Genomic DNA, 16,777 nt, shown 5'->3' on the forward strand with positions numbered 1-16,777 from the left:
TTGTATGCATCCGATACATCGATCGGTAGTTATTGCGAGATGCATTTTTTTATTTTATGGAAGGATGAGTGGGGGGGATGTGACATATCTTGAGAATATTCGATATACCTAAAAAGGATTGATAATTAATCGAAAAAAATGCGTATTGCAATTTAGAAGCACTGGGTATATGTTCGGAGCACCGTCCTCTTCGAAATTCGCCGTTGAACTGAGTCATTGTCCTCTGTGAAATTTCTTTTATTGAAAGTTGTTTATATGACTTTCCTTAAAAGGAAATTCTATTTATTATCGTTACACATATGTAGCCTACGGGGAAAGTCGTATAAATAAAATTTAATAAAAGAACTTTCACAGAGGACAATGAACCAGTCTAACGACAGATTTTGAAGAGGACGGTTCGTCGAATTTATACTCAGTCCTTTTCAACTACAATACACGTTTTTTTCGACTCTTTATCAATAAATTAAGGTATATCTAATACACTACTGTACTTTAATAATTTTTTTCATTCAATACATAAAATAATTTTAGGATACAATTCTATTATAACCCTTCATTTATAATGGACTTAGAATTTTTTTAGTCCTCTTATACGGAGTAGACACACAGTTTCATTTTTTTTTTTTAATAAATAAGTAATATTTTTTCCGCTTATTTCGTTTAATTGTAAAACAAAGTTATGAAACATATAAATATTTCTTATTAATATATAAAATCACATATTTTATATAAGCTTATATATTTTTATGGGGTACGATTTGTTAAATCTTACCCTACATAGTTATAAGAAATCGTATCTAAATGCATGTCAGAGTATAAATATATAGTTTTCAAAAATGATATAAAAATTTAGATTACAGATATTTATATGGATTTTAAAAATACTATTTTCTAAATATGTACAGGGAAATTGATCACCCCATAATTTATAAGAATGCATAATGGACATAGTACTTAATATAATCATTTATATCTTACATCTTATATAAAAATTATTTCGTGATATAATAAATATATGCAGCACTTAATATAATATATAATATTTATAAAACTTAATATACACACACATATTGATATTCTTATGAGTATTATGTTTGATACTAATTAAAGAATAATGCAAATGCATAAAAAACAAAAAGTATATTTAAAATCAATCGTCTTATCTATTATTTTATTTCCGATCAAAATTTGATTTAAAATAATTAATAACGTACGAAGAATATATAAAATGCGTTGATTGTGGCAGCTGTAAAATAGTTTCCTTTGGCACTATAATAACAAGCAAGGAACAATACATAGATGGAACATAAAAAAAAAAAAGAAAAGAGACGAAATATATAAAATGTCATGTGATAAATGTGATTCTCATAATATGATAAACCTGAGTCATTCGATCATAAATAAAAAACAAAAAAAAACATTATAATGTTAAAGATTATTATTGCCAAGTTTGACGATGAATAACGTTATCGAAAATTATTTATGAAAATTACTTCATTCTCATATAATAAAAAGGGACGATCAATTTTCTTAATTTATATCGATATTTATAAGAAACGAAAAAACACAGCCACTATTCCAACAGTCAGCGATAAATTATGTAAAATTGCTTCACTTCGGGAATAAGCATCAACGATGTATATTTTCCATCCCATATTGGCATGAGTAAAGGAATTATAATAAACGATATCCGGCCACGTGGTATTAGGTGTAACTTCTAGAACACCTCCTTCGCCTATGAAAATATGATTATACAATAAAATCATTAATAAAATCGTATAATTTTGTTTTACAGAAGATACATTCAATCCAAAATTTACCAGGTTCGCAAACGTATATGAGACTCCTGTTAAACTTTTTGAACGATGGAAAATCATCATCTAATCTTCTGTCTCTACCGTCATGTTTGCTCAAACAAAGTGGACCCACTGTAAGTGAGATCATAATTTAATAAAATCTATCAATTGGTATAAAGTGAATTTTGTGTGTGTGTGTGTGTGTGTTTGTTTGAAATAATAATTTTCTTATTCAAAGTACCTGCCGTTGGCCTTGGTCGGCCTCTTCTCGTAAATTCAACACCGGCCAATACTCTTACTTTGCTTTGTGCAATGTCGCTGAGCCTGTCGTAACCCCCGTGTGGTTCATCCGTGATAATTAAAGGATGATACAAATTAGGACTGTGAGGATTATTACCCCCGTGGATAACGAAGTTGTAAGTTAATCCTCTGCGTAAGTACAATTCTGGAATTAATTGACCCTCGATATACCACGCGTATCCCATCGATGTTTGTCCTGTTATATACAAATTTTGATCATACTAAAAACATTATTAATTAAATTAGGGGGAAAGTGATTAAACGGGTGTATCAACCTGTTATTCCTCGGTAACCCTTCTTTCCTCCGGATGGTCCAATAGTAGCTTTAAAAGTTCGGATACTTCTATCGAATATTTCTGCCTTGTCCCAAGGTATCCTAAACAAAAAAATGTTCATACAAATGAAATAAATTTCAGTATATTATTAATTAGTAACGAAGTCTAATCCTTACACAAGCTTATCATTATTTTCCGTAAAATCCATACAGGTATTTTCCGGTTCCTGACGATTAAGTTCCAATTTTAAGTCACCTTTAGGATAGAAATCATGAAAATTAGGTTCCTTATTTTCATCTAATCTTCCCAATGCCCAAATCACATAAACCGGCCTATCCGTAGGATATTCTTTGTCTCCTGCATCAGCTGAAAATTACAAATTGTTATTAGTTACAGTTTATCGTAATTATTATATCACATTTGTACTTACATGAATTAAGGGTTCGCCTATATGTAACGATATTGATGCCATTTTCTCTTATCGCGGTATACATTTGATTGCTGTCTTGTCCACCCAATAGTTCATCTTTGCAAACACCCTTATACTGTCCAAGAACTTTTCCACACTGTTTTACAAATTGTCAGTCATTGTAAGTCATTTCTACGGGTTTTTATTTTGGTTTTTTTTTTTCAGTAAAAATTACGAATGTAAATACACACGTACCGGTGCTTTTGCGGTAATATTATAATCGGTGGCATAACCACGCGTACCATCCATATAAGCAATGGTAACATCTGCACCTTCCATTTGACTGGAACTTTCAGAACCGGATAAACCGAAAGCCATGTACTCGTCTTCGGCTATGTTTGTTAAAGTTAAAGTTTAAATATCCGATATAATAACTCAATTAATTTGAGATGAGATAATCAAATTACTTACCAACTTGACCAGCTAATTGAATTGTAATCTGGGGACCAAAGATTTCCCAGCTAACTTGATATCGTTTATGAAGTTGAACACAATTCGGTAATGATTGCGTATGCTTGACGACCTGTCGATCGATAATACGTTTAATAAATTTATTTTAAACAAAAGTGAGAGTCATTTTTATATATATATATATCGCGACAAAATAATTATTTTACTTTAACTAAAGACGGTGGTACGTTAAGACCGTCTGGTATAATAATCGAGCCATAATTCGATTTAGTTTTAACGTCAAATACGCTCAACCAATCGACGTTAAATACGGTCATTTCTCCTGGCAATTGAATTATTATATCCTCTTTTTTATAAGCACGCAGTGGATCCAAACTGACGAAAAAGAAATGAATAGATGACGAAGATATACCTCAAACAAAATTTATTTATATGAATATCATTTATTCTACTTACTATCCATACTCGTCGGGAACTTTGGTTCCTTTACTCGAAGGTTGTGGGCCTAAACCAACCCAGAAAAACGTATCATTCCCGTTCCCATCGTACGTGAATTGCGGTATACTAATTGTCTTAGAATCCAAGATCACTATCGACTGAGATGATACATCGTGAGATCTTTTTGATAGTTGAGAGATCTTTTGTGGAGCTGGTGGATCAAATTCTTCAGGAATATAAACATCGCCGAACGTGTTCTACGATATCGAAGATAATTCGTTCAAAATTAAACGGGTAAAATAATAAATAATTTAAAATGAATTTTGTATAAAACAACAACCTGACTAGCCAAATCGTATACGGCGAACCATTTGATATCCGTTATCTTTTTGTTTTCCGGCAAAGACAATGTAAAATCCCGATTAAGATAACGACCGAGTACGTTTGTCCTAAAAATCATTGTAAAAAGTTAAAAGGCATGAAATTTAAGAGAATTATTCAAGGTTGCTTACTTGCCCCACTCGTCAGGTACGATGAAACCTTGAGGACCTGGCCGATTTGATGCACCAGCCCAGAAAAATGTATCTGCACCGTTACCATCGTAACTGAAGGAAGTTAGAAGCAATGTGTATTCATCTACAGCATATAATTCACCAGATACCTGATGGTGATACGCGTTCAACCTTCCAAGATACTTTCCCCTGTACTCTTCATCATTTTCCTGCGCTAAACCTGTCGATCGGATTACACATATTGTTAAATCGATATAATTAGGTTTATTTACCCATTCACTCGGATTTATTTTATAAATCAAGCTTTTAAAAAAGAACATAAAGTTCTCGTAAAATCGATTTGTTTAAAACAAATATTTTTCATGCAATCAAGAAAAACATAAAATTATTCTTCTAAACAATGACGCGATCCATATCGTTCTATTTATTACATTATAGTGACTCATAACTTGGAATTTGAAAGTCGTGAAATCGAATCGATCAACATTCCACCCTTTGTTTCGAAAAAAATCGAACAATGATTGAAATAAAAAAGTGTAATAAAAAGAAACAATATAATTTGTGATAGTCTCTTAATAGAAAAAATGCATCGATTAGGAGGAATGATCGTGCCTGCTGTTCGATCAATGACACGTACCGTTATAAGAGAAAAACAGACACGCCATAAGAGCGCACGCTCTCCACGTTCTTATGGTATTTGCCATAGCTTCATTTTATCGAGCTTCCCCACGAAGTTCAGGAAAATGTGAGTTGTGAAGAGAAGAACGAGAAATATTGATAAGCTATGCGTAAAATGATAATATCGAATTAAATAATAATGTTAATTTACTTCGATTAATTATTATAAAAGAGAATTGTCACTCGCACTCGCGTTTCAGATACGAAACGATACGAAATGAAAGGAACGACGATACGAATGGGGAAGACCGAAGTTAGTTTGTTCAACCGGTTGGTTGGTTGGTTGGTGATTCGTTATTTGAAACGAAGTATCTCGGTAGAAAGTAGACTTCAGTTCTCCGAATGGTTAGTACGCGAGCCAACGCACCTTCAACTGGCTTTGCTCAAGTGGTTTCAGCCTTCTTTTCAGAAGAGAAAGTATATGCACACTGCGTTAAAACTAGCTGCACGTATCTCTCAACACTGTTTCGAGTTGAGTCTCATGTCTTGTTTCGATTTTCATCGAATCAACCAACGTTCCTTCCTTCGATAATCAGATCTTGACTTATAATAAGTTTCAATGACCCAATCATTTATTAAAATATACAATAGTATTTCCGCGCGAGATTTATTTATTTATAATTCATTTCAAATCGGATCTCCGCTTTTTTACGCATCGTTAATATTTTTATTTTATTTTTGAATTTTTTATTTTTTTAGAATTTAAGCTAATCAACGAGACGTGTTGCACGTACGTTGTAAGATTAAACGTTTATTACGGAATGATGTTATTTAACGTCAAATAAGTTCGTTGTTTTTTCTAATGCATTATAATAGTAATTGTAACACTGTACAAGGTAGATACGTTTGATCGATTTAAATAGTCACGCGCAGAACGGTGCATGATACATTATTCAATTTACTTACGTTATTCCGTTGGTTGTTACAAATCAAGTATATCAATGATTTCAAATAATTCGATATTGTCTTTTTACGATGGTCAGTCTCATTGTTTCGTTAAAGATATTTTAGTGCCCGGTTATACCATCGAAGAGGAACTCATCAGACTCGTTGGATTTGCTAGCTTAAAGAAGATTAATGATTTCATTTCTAAGATGTAAGTAAGATACGTTAATTGAGATTTCAAGGTATCGTGTAAATTATATTGAGTCGTTCATATTTTCCATAGTTCCAGACATTCAATAAATTTGCATTATCCCACGTTCGACTTAAAAACACCCCTTTTAGAAGTTGTTCGTCGTGGCGATGTTCAAATTTTGGCATTGATTCTCGATAAGATTCCAATCTCTTTGGATGATACAACTACGCAACCCTGTGGAAAAACTGTTCTCATGAGTGCTGCATACACGAGCAGAAATCCGGAAATATTACGATTATTATTAAAAAATGGCGCCGATCCTAATAAACTCGACGTGTGAGCAAACAAAAGAAAAGATATGAGATTTTGTAATCATTTGTAATTTTAATAACGCGTATACGGTGAAACTGTCGTTTAAAATCGTACACCGTTACTTTTATTAGATTTTTTTATTTAAAAACTGTTGATATATTGTGTTTCCGAACGTTACATATGTATAACAAAACTAATATATGTAATAAATAGAATTTTCTTTTTTTGGAAAGTTATATGAACAATATTCAATTAAAGAACTTTCATAGAAAACAATAAAGCCAGTCTAACGGGGGATTTCGAAGAGGACGGTATAACAGACTTATACTCAGTGCTTTTAGATAACAATATACATTTTTTTGATCGATTAATTAATAATTATTTGAATACTTTAATTAACTCAATATATATATATAGGATTGTTCAAACATATATACGTTGGTTTAAACATTACGTACTTATTAATATACTTTAAATATTAAATAATTTCGATTTGATATTCTTCTAGACGAAAATTTTAGCTTCGAAGTCATCACTGCGCAGGACCATTAAAAAAATTACATAAAAATTAAAAGAATACTAAAATGAGAACGTTATAATCTTAAATTTTATTGATTTATCAATTATTCCCTTTATACACATGCGCAATGTTCGGAAAGTCATATAAACAACATTTAATAATTTGATAGAGGACAATGTCTCATTTCAACGGTGGATTTCGAAGAAGACGGTGCTCCGAACATATACCTAGTGCTTCTAAATTGCAATACACATTTTTTTCGATTAATTATCAATCCTTTTTAGGTATATCGAATACTCTAATGTAGTCTATTAATATTTTGAATTGTTTTAACGTTTTTGATCAGTGTTTACTTCGAGTTAAAAATTTTCATCTAATAATAGATATTAGATAGAAATTGTTTAATATTCGAAATATAATAATAAATATGAAAGCTTTTAAATGAAATTAATTAAATATATAATTATAAGATATATTAATGTATTTATTTTCGAAATTTTCTTTATCATATACACACTGTACCAATAGTTTTTAAGCAAAAATCTAATAAGAGTAACGGTGTACGATTTTTAAGAGAAAATTACTATATATATATTTGCAGTCGTAATTGGACTTGTCTTCAATATGCTATAGTTGGAGAACGTATAAAAAACGTAGAAATTCTTTTGGATATCGGTTTGGACATCAATGCTCGAGATTACAATGATCGAACACCGTTAATGATAGCCGGTTAGTATGGGCAGATATAATGAATACGAAAAAGTATTTATTATTAAAAAATTATTATTTAACGATGTAATATAGTTTAATTATGTGTATAATTATTAGTTATTTTATCAAACTTGGACATCGTTTCGCTGCTATTGAATCGTGGCGCCGATTTTACGGTCAAAGATCAAACAGGCTTCACTGCTTTACAACTTGCAATATTACGAAAAAAAAGAGATGCTGCTATTCTTTTAATCGAGAAAGGAAGCAACGTTAATCTACCATTACCACTGACCAAGATTTCGCTTAAAAAATTGTCCGAAATTACGTTGCCAAAGTTATTACCTTTTATTCAATACGATGATGACGTTCTCGATTACGACGATCAAGATTGAATGTAAGATTAAGATGATAAAACGATTAGTATTTTCATTTTTGTCAATTTTCTATCGTCTACGACAAATATTATAGATAATTATTATTAATATTTCATATATTATTATAAATTTTCGAATGTGTATCTAAATAAGTAGATTTTTTATTAAAATATATTTCTCTTAGAATTTAATCAGTTCGAACAGCAATTAGTTGGAAAACACGAACTCATTCAAAGATCAATTAAATGAAATGAAGACCAACAGGATCGAACATTTTTTTGGTCAACTGATCAAATTTTTCTACTATGTCAAATGACAATTTTCCCTTCCATTGATTAACTTCTCCGCTTCGGATAAACGTACCATCAATGACAGTTAGTTTAACTTTCTTGTAACTCTCGATTATGTCGTCATAATTAACCGAAGGATTATTTTTCATATTCGTGAAACTTAAATGCTTGGCTAAAGTTTGCACCTCGTCATCCGTAATTCGTTTATTTAAAAATGTTGCTGCTTTCTTAATTATCGACGGAAGATCCTGCAAGTATTATCTTGATTTAAAACAGTACACTGTAAATACGATGAAAATGCTTGAAAACAAAAAAATTTGTCGTTAACTAGCAAAAAGATCTGTTTCACTTTTCTTTTCTTGTTTTACATTTTAACGCAACGTTTTAATGGTCAAGATAATTGTAGAAAAAAAATTGCACATTCTTTAGAAAAATAATAACTCGTTCGTAAATATTATATTACACTTGATTACTTACAGACTTCATGTCTTCGTATTTCAAGAACAAAATGTTCATGTCGTTTCTCTTGTTCCAATAACCAAGGACGTGTTTCCAATACGGTGCATAAGAAACTGACGAAAAAGATTATAAATACGATGCACGGTTGTTATAAGTCTTATTATTTCGAATCGTAAAAAGGAAACAATTTGTACCGTTCGAAAAAAAAAAGGAACTCACGTTTTCCACCCAAGAATAATTGACAGAATTCGTCGAAATCACCGCGATAGCCTTCGATCAATTTGCTATGATGAAAATAAGAGATACACGTATCCTTTGGATTTCTGGCAACATTGATAATGCGTGCTTTCTTCTCGCCAGATCTTAATTGTCGTGGAAGTAGATGAAATGGTAAATGGGTTTTGATATATCTCGGACTTGCTTGATTTTTCGTAAAGTTCACACTATTTTTCATTGTCTCGTGATTCGATAAATTTGAAATATGCGACAACGTGCATCTTTCAAAGTCGTAAATAATTGAGACCCTAACATGACGAATTTTTCATTATTTATTATCAATGTTGGATGATTCATTGAATGATTTCAATTAAATCGGGGGAAAAAACTTACTCGAAGAATGGAAATCTCTCGGACAATAATTGTTTCGCGTTTTCGAAATTCAAATCGTTACCGATGCACCAAATCATTTCTTGCGTCCACGTGGTACCTGATGATTCAATCATATAACAAATTAAACATATAAATAATATAAAATGAAAAGTAATCAAGAGTGTCCTAAATTTTAATTTTATTTCAGCACTTTTACCTACGATTGTACATCCCAAACATCCCTAAGTTATTCATTTAACTAAAAAGAAAGTAAGAAATTTAATGCGTACAAGGATGCATTGGTTCAATTCTCACCAGTTTTTGGAAAGGTACAGACCCAAACATCGTCATCTCTGATCTCAAAATTTTCTATTTCTTCCGCAAAATGTTTATAACGTTCTGGTAAACAGACATCCCCCACAGTAACGTAACCACTACGAAATTCTGAGGTAAACTTTTCCTTTAGTATTCGATCTAATGTAACATTAGTGTTATCTATTTGCGGAGCCATTTTTTTCGCTGTTATTCAATAAATTCTACTCGAATACTTGATTGCTTGGATGTGAAAAATGTAATGTAAAAGATGTAATATGTAATGTTGAGTATACGGAACTGTGTTTTCACTGAAATATTACCACAAAGAATTCTTATGTTTTATTTTATCTATAATGATCGTTGATAAGGGATGATAATACGGATTTCTCCAGAACTAGAGAATCAAATTTGTACATTAGAATCAAATATATGATTGCATAAGACGATAAAACGTTCAAAAAAGAGAATAGAAAATAGAATTAACTATTAATAATTAAGAAAAATCTTGGGTGTCGAGAAGTAAAACTTTACTGATTGATTTGAAAGCTATATTCGCTCGTTTATATATGGTACGGAGAGAGATAATTTCAGAGAAATCAGGATATGAGTACCAAGTAATTATCGGTAATTCTTTTTTTTTTTTTTTGATAGTTTAGCGCTCGTACAAGATTGTTATGTTATTTAAAACAGGTCATGGAAATAAATTGTTTTTTTTCGTAGAGGAAAAAGTGTTCACATGAAATAAACTTCTTAATTAATCATATCACGAAAAAAATCTTTAATTGAAATGAAAATAATCTGAGTAAAGTAATATGTTCTTTTTTTTCTTATTTTTTAGACATAGGTACATTAAAAATCGTACAAAAAAGATAAGAATACATTAAAATACAATCTAGAACTGTTAATAATAATTTTTCTTAAAACTTACATCTAATAAATTTATTCTGTACTTCATTTCAGGTACTAACTACTTCTAGTTTCATAAGCGTTTCAAATTTTTCATAGTCGATGATTCGCTCTAACCAGAATAATTTCTTGTTTGTTTTCTTGCAACGCGATTAACAAATTTGATTATTGATGACTAAATTAAACAGGTCCATCTATTTACTGAAATAGTATACTAACTTTGCTTGGGTATATAAGAAAATATCTTGGCAAGACAAGAGCAAATTAATCTCATATAAATACTTAAACTAATACTTCGGTTATGCAAGGTTTTAATATATTTATGCTATATCTATGCAATGAGAGAGAGAGAGATAATATCTTAAATTTGTTAATTTTCTCGTGAAATTTTTATCATTCACGCGAATGATTTAAAATACGTACATATATAGATGATTGAGGTAAATCATTGACAAAAATATATATATATATATAAATTACTAGTACACTCTGTTATATAATAATGAATTCGTAAATCGTTCAATCGGATAAATAAATTATAAAGTAATATTAACAAAAAATTAAAAATTAACACTGGGTATAATTGCATCGAATTAACTATGTAAAAATATTGATGATTATTCTAAGATAAAAACAAAAAAATATAATATAAGCAATATCATTAAATATAAATTTCGAAAAAAAAAAATTAAATATTCACGCGATATTTTTTCATTTCAATGTAAAATTATAAATATATTATATACGTTTAAAAATTATTTCAATGAAAAGAATTATCGTCAGTGAGATTCTAACATTATATATTAGATATCACACTGACACTTTGAGATAGATCCACTTGGCCCCTCAAAACTTTTTGCTGTAATTTTTTACAAAAAATTTTGGCCATGAGCTTATTACGACGCGTTTCTTCTTGCCTTTCTTGTTCTCGTCGCTTAACCCGTACCTCGTTTAGTCTGCGGTAACGTTTACGCAATCGTTCTTTTATTTCTTCGTCAGTAATCCTTTTTTGTACATTAACTAAATATAAAATAATCATTTATTAATAAACCATAAAAAACATTGCAATTAAAAATGATATTTAAAATTACCTGCTGGTTTGTTTAATTTGGGAAATTTAATTGAATTCGATGTACTAGCCATCGCGAGCAATTGAATACGTTTTTCTTTTCTTAATTGTCGAAGATGCGCTATCTCGGACACGTACTGTCTACGCGTTTCAGCATTATTTACAAACTCTGGCTTGTTTTTTGATAAGTAATCCTAAAATAATAAAATGTCAATTAAACATCTCAAATCGATTATAGATAATAATTGAAATATTAAAAACTTTACCTGAAGAGTTGTTTTATCATTTTTATTATTTTCTTTTTGCCTTTTACTGGTACAGGTACACTTCTCGGATTTAATCGCATCATTGATCGTATTAGATAATGGCATCTTTTTTATTGTGCTAATATTTTTTTGACTATTCTCCTTGGTAAATGATATTTCATATGCCACTGGCTTTGGATATGTTTGACGACAATTACATTTCCTGGTGTTTTGATATACCTTGCCGCATGTACGACAGCATTTATAATTTTTATTAGAATCATTGGAATTAGATCCATTAATATCGTTTGATTCCGTATTATGCTTCGTTCTATGACTGTTACTGTCATCTTCTTTTATTTTATTTGGGCAAGAACAATCCTTACTGCAGTTGCATTTTACTCTAGTTTGTACTTTTGGTTGCAGAGAAGTTTCATTCTCTTCTGTGTTAATTAGATAATAAGGTCGAGTATGTATTTGATACCGTTCTGCTTTCGAGCAACTCTCAGAATGATATCTTCTGTTATATTCAGTCTTTAAATTTGAGCAAGTTTCGTGCGACGCATTTGGCATACAACTCTCACTTTCGAGCTTATTCTCATAAGAATAATCTTTCGAGCATCCACATAAATTAACGACTTTCTGTTGGTTATTACAATCAGTTACAGGTCTACTATCTTGAAAACAGCTCCGATCAGATCTCATAGTAAACATATTAGTTTGTGTTTCATCAATTACTTCATTTGTACATTTACATCCATTCATTGGCATGGAAGTACTTTCAGTAGGTTTTTCTTGTTTTTTACAAGTACAAGAATTTCTATATGCACTATAAGTCCTTGCATGACAAAGTTCACAAAAAGCTATATTACCAATGATTTCCATTGCGGGCTTTATGTGTATTGGACATATTTCAGGTTGGGTATTTTGATATGTTGTCTTCTTATTCATTTTATTTATGTCACATTTACATTTATTATGATAAGCCTTCAATGTAGATTGACAATTACACGCGTACTTTGATTTAGATGCATTTATTTGATTTTTAGTTTCTTTTTGTTTTAGTTGATTCTTGCTCTTATCCATATAACGGTGGTTTTGTTGGGATGAACTTACACTATTACTATTTGTACAAGATAATCTTGTTGATTCTGTAGCTGTCTCGCTATCTTCTTTTGTAAAATCATATTTTATAGGAATATGACATCTATTTTTTATCGATGGATTTTGAGACTGGCCTTGTGGACAATATAAACACGCATTTGGTATAGCTTGTAAAGTATCTTTCTCATCTTGTTCTTCTTGATTAACGTATTTGCATTTATTTGATGAATGTGTCAAACTTTTATGAATCAAACATTTTGAGGGATGCGTGGTTCCGTTTTGTATACACGAAGTAATTGGAAATATTTCCTGGTGGTATGTTTGTATACCCGTATTAACTAGTTTCATTGTATTTTGTGCTTTTGATGTTGTTATAATTTCTCCTCCTGTTCTGGAGTGTGCATCAACTACTTCAGTAGCTGTTTGCGACGAACTATTTCGTTTTTTTGTGCGTTGTATATTATTAGTATAATCGGTATCAGTAGAATGACAAGTTGCTAAATTGCAATGTGAAGACCATTGCTCTCCAATGAAATTTCCTTTTGAATTTGATGGATTTCTTAAAATTTGTAAAATTATTTTAATATAATATTAATTATTTATATGCTCTCTTAATTTATAATTTCATTACTTACTTGTAGGCAAAATCAGTATCAACAGATTTTTCCTGCATCATTACATATACTGGTTTCGTTTTAAACAATGCAGGTTTTAATTTTCTTGGCGAACTTTTAGATCTTTCCAGTCTTCGTGGCTGTTCCAATAATCTAGAAAATAACAATATTTTAATGAATATCTTCAATTCATACATTCAACTCCTAATAAGTATAAAATATGTACATATAAAAAAAAACATACTTTTTAAGATTACTAAGATGACTAATTTCATTTGTTATCCAGAGAAGTTGATTTCTTTTCTCCATTTCAGCATAATCGACTAACTTTAAATCTCCTGGATTGGAACTTTGACATCGTTTCAATTCAAATTGTCTTTCCGATAATGTAGTGGGAAATCTCCATTGAGAATCTGTATTATTTTCAATATTTTTACTAGATGAAGTCGAAGTTTTTCTACTTAAAACTGCATCTAATAATATTCTATTGCGATCAGGCGGAGTACTATTCGTAGAAGTTGTATCATTTCGTTGCAATACTTTACATTTCTCTTTCAAACAAAATGCATTCTTCATCTTATTGCCTTTCTGATTTTTTTGTGGAACAAAACATTCCGAGCTTTCACTCCTGTCTGGTTCTGTTGTGGTATTACTACTTTGTGGACAGTCATCAGTTCTTAAACTCATTCTTGCTTTTCTTCCATCCATCTCGGTTCTGTCTGTATTTCCATCAAATTTATCACTATTACTACTTACTAAAGTTTCCTGTGTTATTATTTCTTGATCATTTTTCATAGACTTTGGTATAGAACAACTTTTCGTACTGGTTTTCCAATTATCGGATGAAGTAGTAGTACTATGTTTCTTTTTTGAAGCATGTAAACTTTCAGTTTGATAGACTTTTTGCCTAGCATCATCTGCATGCCACGGTATATTATCTTCTATATTATGATCAATTTTATCATCAGCATATCTGGCTGTTACAAGTCTTTTAACGACGTGATGTATCAATCGTTTTTTAACTTGTTTGTCGCATTTATTGGCATCAACTAAAGATTTAAGTATATTAACGCTTCTTTCCAAATCTCGTACTAAACTGTTAGAATTGCCCCACAATTTTTCGCTTAAACTAGAACTAGTGTTAGGGAAAGTCGAATTGGATTCTCCTGTATCAATAGAAGAAACATGACTACCACTTCTATTTGGAACATTTTCATATATATGACCAGGAAAATATTCGAAACTGTTAACTCTTCCACTGATATTTTCTGCCTCATCAAATTGAGGCGTTAAAGGAATTGATTCACTTTGCGATATATCTGAGCTACTGTGATATGTTTTGTTTCTTGTTTCTTTTCTGACACAAGCAACGCCACTTTTATGATCATTCCTATTTGTTTGGGAATTTTGGATTTTGTATGTACTCTTTGGATTCTTTAAAATAGATTGTAATGATCTTTGCAAACTAGTTCCTCTTTTAGGTAATGGTGGTTTTTCTTCTTCTTGAACGGATACTTGTATACCAACTGATTCTTGAGGAAATGTATTTAAACTTGTTTGTATGACTTTATCACAGGTAGTAGGTTTATTTACAACTGTAGATATGGAAGATGTTGAATTGAAAATTAATGGTAATGTTACCTTGTTTTTATCTTTTGCATATAGATTTAATTCACTTTGACTTCTCTTTAAGATATTTTTAAAAGTCGTTGGAGTTATTGTGTTCATCGAAGTACTTTTTTTTAAAAGAGAGTTTTGACAAAAATCTTCATTATCTATATTTTTGTTATTTATAGGCTGTTTTCTTTCAATCGAATGTTTTACAGAAGGTACTTTTAAAATATATGAAGATTTTGGTGAACTCGTACTTGAATCTTTCTCCTTTAGATTTTGAGTTGTAAGACTTAATTTAGAATGTTTGGGAGAATGTTTCTTTTCCGATTTGATATCACTACCAGTGATTATGCCTGGTAACATATTTTTCATTATAGGAGTTATTTCAATTTCACTTTCTGATTCAGAAATATTTTCCGTTATTAAAGTAGAACTTGCTTTAGGATTTTGCAATGATTTTGAATTGTGTTGCATTGTCATGCTTCTTCCAATGACACCAGATTCAGTAGTACCTTCTGGATCTAATCTCAGAGCCGCAGAGCATCCTCTAGCCAATGCCATACGTTCTATGGTGCTTAATTTCTTATTGTTATGTTTATTATGAGGTAAAGAATTGTAATATCCAACATCCGCACCGCTATCCCATTCCAAAGGTTTATGAGAAGCGACGCTAGAAGTAGGCGAAAATATCTTCCTTTCGTTACCTTCTAGAAGTACTTCTTGACTTTCGTTTTTGATATCAGAACTTCTTTCAGAAGTTGTAACGTGCTTTAAATCTGGTGATGGAGATTGCGGATTTGTCAGCGGTTGAATATATAGGGTAGAACTTTCAGTGCTGGAAGACTGACCAATTAATGGTGGTCTTACCCATCTACGTCGTTCTCTAGGAACATAAGCTGGTAAATGATATTCTTCTCCAATGCAATCTTGTCTGCTGTTACCTAATTTAGAATTTAATTCATAAACGTCGTAATAATACTTAACAGATTCCGTAGGTATATTCGATGCTGGTAATGAAAAATATTGATCCAAATTAGAACTATGGGAATATTTTTCATAATATTCCATTACTTGTGCGGAAAGACTTTTGTTGGCTGCATCTAGTGATAGGTTTGGTTGCTTTGGTACATCTTTCGAAGAATGGGAGGGTAAAGTTACAGAAAAATGTGACGCTTGACCACCCTTCTTTTGTTGTTGCTCTTTTAATTCTGAAGGTTCCTTCGTTGCTTGTAAATCTCTCAGATGACTTTCGCAACTAGATTCAGAATTATATTCCATATTCAAACGATATACAAACATTCACATTATTAATAACGTTCCTATGTAATGTCATACATAAATAATAAATGATTGTTTTTTTGCATTAAATTCATATACATTTGAACAACAGATTCTGAGTCATACACGATTGCAATTTAAATAAGTTTTTACAAAATGATTTTCTTTTTATTTACCAACGAAGAACAAACTATTTTTATTTCTTTCGATATTCATTAAACATTATCGCACTAAGATGAAATTTGTAAAAGTATACAAAACTTACGAAAAACTATTTATTCTACCTTGTATATATATATATCGTTCAATTAACAAACACTTTTGGCGCCACTTTAACAAATTATACAGTAGATGACTATTTTCGGTTACTTTAAAACTGAAATTGTTGTTTACATTTGCTCTAAATCTCTTTTTACAGCCA

At 30.7% G+C, this 16,777-nt stretch overlaps 4 protein-coding genes across 5 annotated transcripts; 1 reads left to right on the top strand and 3 right to left on the bottom strand.

The window, feature by feature from the left end:
* Positions 1–1,344: 1,344 nt before the first annotated feature.
* On the bottom strand, positions 1,345–5,474 carry LOC106788317 (protein Skeletor, isoforms B/C). Of its 2 annotated transcripts, XM_014751479.1 has the most exons (14): positions 5,031–5,474; positions 4,839–4,922; positions 4,202–4,421; positions 4,030–4,138; positions 3,708–3,946; positions 3,458–3,626; positions 3,252–3,363; positions 3,036–3,172; positions 2,802–2,937; positions 2,548–2,737; positions 2,372–2,472; positions 2,038–2,292; positions 1,821–1,928; positions 1,345–1,735 (listed from the first exon to the last, which is right to left on the bottom strand). In XM_014751479.1, the coding sequence occupies exons 2-14, from the start codon at positions 4,903–4,905 to the stop codon at positions 1,548–1,550; spliced, it is 2,031 nt and encodes a 676-aa protein (XP_014606965.1). In that variant the 5' UTR covers positions 4,906–4,922; positions 5,031–5,474; the 3' UTR covers positions 1,345–1,547. The 2 variants fall into 2 exon arrangements, with proteins under 2 accessions (XP_014606965.1, XP_014606964.1); XM_014751478.1 differs by having other exon boundaries at positions 4,839–5,474.
* A 324-nt stretch (positions 5,475–5,798) lies between these two features.
* Positions 5,799–7,946, top strand: LOC106788318 (ankyrin repeat domain-containing protein 7-like). The gene is made up of 4 exons (XM_014751480.1): positions 5,799–5,975; positions 6,048–6,293; positions 7,391–7,518; positions 7,618–7,946. Exons 1-4 carry the CDS (start codon positions 5,821–5,823, stop codon positions 7,890–7,892), a joined length of 804 nt encoding a protein of 267 aa, XP_014606966.1. The 5' UTR covers positions 5,799–5,820; the 3' UTR covers positions 7,893–7,946.
* Positions 7,947–8,115: 169 nt separating this feature from the next.
* On the bottom strand, positions 8,116–9,722 carry LOC106788296 (amine sulfotransferase-like). Its single transcript, XM_014751440.1, has 5 exons — positions 9,527–9,722; positions 9,233–9,329; positions 8,843–9,147; positions 8,642–8,736; positions 8,116–8,412 (listed from the first exon to the last, which is right to left on the bottom strand). The coding sequence occupies exons 1-5, from the start codon at positions 9,720–9,722 to the stop codon at positions 8,116–8,118; spliced, it is 990 nt and encodes a 329-aa protein (XP_014606926.1).
* Positions 9,723–10,274: 552 nt separating this feature from the next.
* On the bottom strand, positions 10,275–16,706 carry LOC106788316. Its single transcript, XM_014751477.1, has 5 exons — positions 13,709–16,706; positions 13,486–13,617; positions 11,768–13,409; positions 11,524–11,695; positions 10,275–11,452 (listed from the first exon to the last, which is right to left on the bottom strand). Exons 1-5 carry the CDS (start codon positions 16,375–16,377, stop codon positions 11,229–11,231), a joined length of 4,839 nt encoding a protein of 1,612 aa, XP_014606963.1. The 5' UTR covers positions 16,378–16,706; the 3' UTR covers positions 10,275–11,228.
* Positions 16,707–16,777: the final 71 nt, after the last annotated feature.

This window comes from Polistes canadensis, unplaced genomic scaffold (genome assembly GCF_001313835.1).
Source record: "Polistes canadensis isolate GaletaPanama2010 unplaced genomic scaffold, ASM131383v1 scaffold_134, whole genome shotgun sequence".
Taxonomy (NCBI): Eukaryota; Metazoa; Arthropoda; class Insecta; order Hymenoptera; family Vespidae; genus Polistes; species Polistes canadensis.

Excerpts from the sequence above, each read along its gene's own strand:
- LOC106788318 (XM_014751480.1), top strand. The coding sequence starts at position 5,821 with ATGATTTCAAATAATTCGATATTGTCTTTTTACGATGGTCAGTCTCAT. Across the intron at positions 5,976-6,047 it reads AATGATTTCATTTCTAAGAT|TTCCAGACATTCAATAAATT; the intron begins GTAAGTAAGATA and ends TATTTTCCATAG. Across the intron at positions 6,294-7,390 it reads GATCCTAATAAACTCGACGT|TCGTAATTGGACTTGTCTTC; the intron begins GTGAGCAAACAA and ends ATATATTTGCAG.
- LOC106788316 (XM_014751477.1), bottom strand. The coding sequence starts at position 16,377 with ATGTTTGTATATCGTTTGAATATGGAATATAATTCTGAATCTAGTTGC. Across the intron at positions 13,410-13,485 it reads GATACTGATTTTGCCTACAA|AAATCCATCAAATTCAAAAG; the intron begins GTAAGTAATGAA and ends ACAAATTTTAAG. Across the intron at positions 11,696-11,767 it reads ATGATAAAACAACTCTTCAG|GATTACTTATCAAAAAACAA; the intron begins GTAAAGTTTTTA and ends TTATTATTTTAG.
- LOC106788296 (XM_014751440.1), bottom strand. The coding sequence starts at position 9,722 with ATGGCTCCGCAAATAGATAACACTAATGTTACATTAGATCGAATACTA. Across the intron at positions 9,330-9,526 it reads CTGTACCTTTCCAAAAACTG|GTACCACGTGGACGCAAGAA; the intron begins GTGAGAATTGAA and ends TTGAATCATCAG. Across the intron at positions 8,413-8,641 it reads AATACGAAGACATGAAGTCT|GATCTTCCGTCGATAATTAA; the intron begins GTAAGTAATCAA and ends TAATACTTGCAG.
- LOC106788317 (XM_014751479.1), bottom strand. The coding sequence starts at position 4,905 with ATGGCAAATACCATAAGAACGTGGAGAGCGTGCGCTCTTATGGCGTGT. Across the intron at positions 3,627-3,707 it reads GTTCCCGACGAGTATGGATA|TTTGGATCCACTGCGTGCTT; the intron begins GTAAGTAGAATA and ends CTTTTTCGTCAG. Across the intron at positions 2,738-2,801 it reads TAGGCGAACCCTTAATTCAT|CTGATGCAGGAGACAAAGAA; the intron begins GTAAGTACAAAT and ends TGTAATTTTCAG.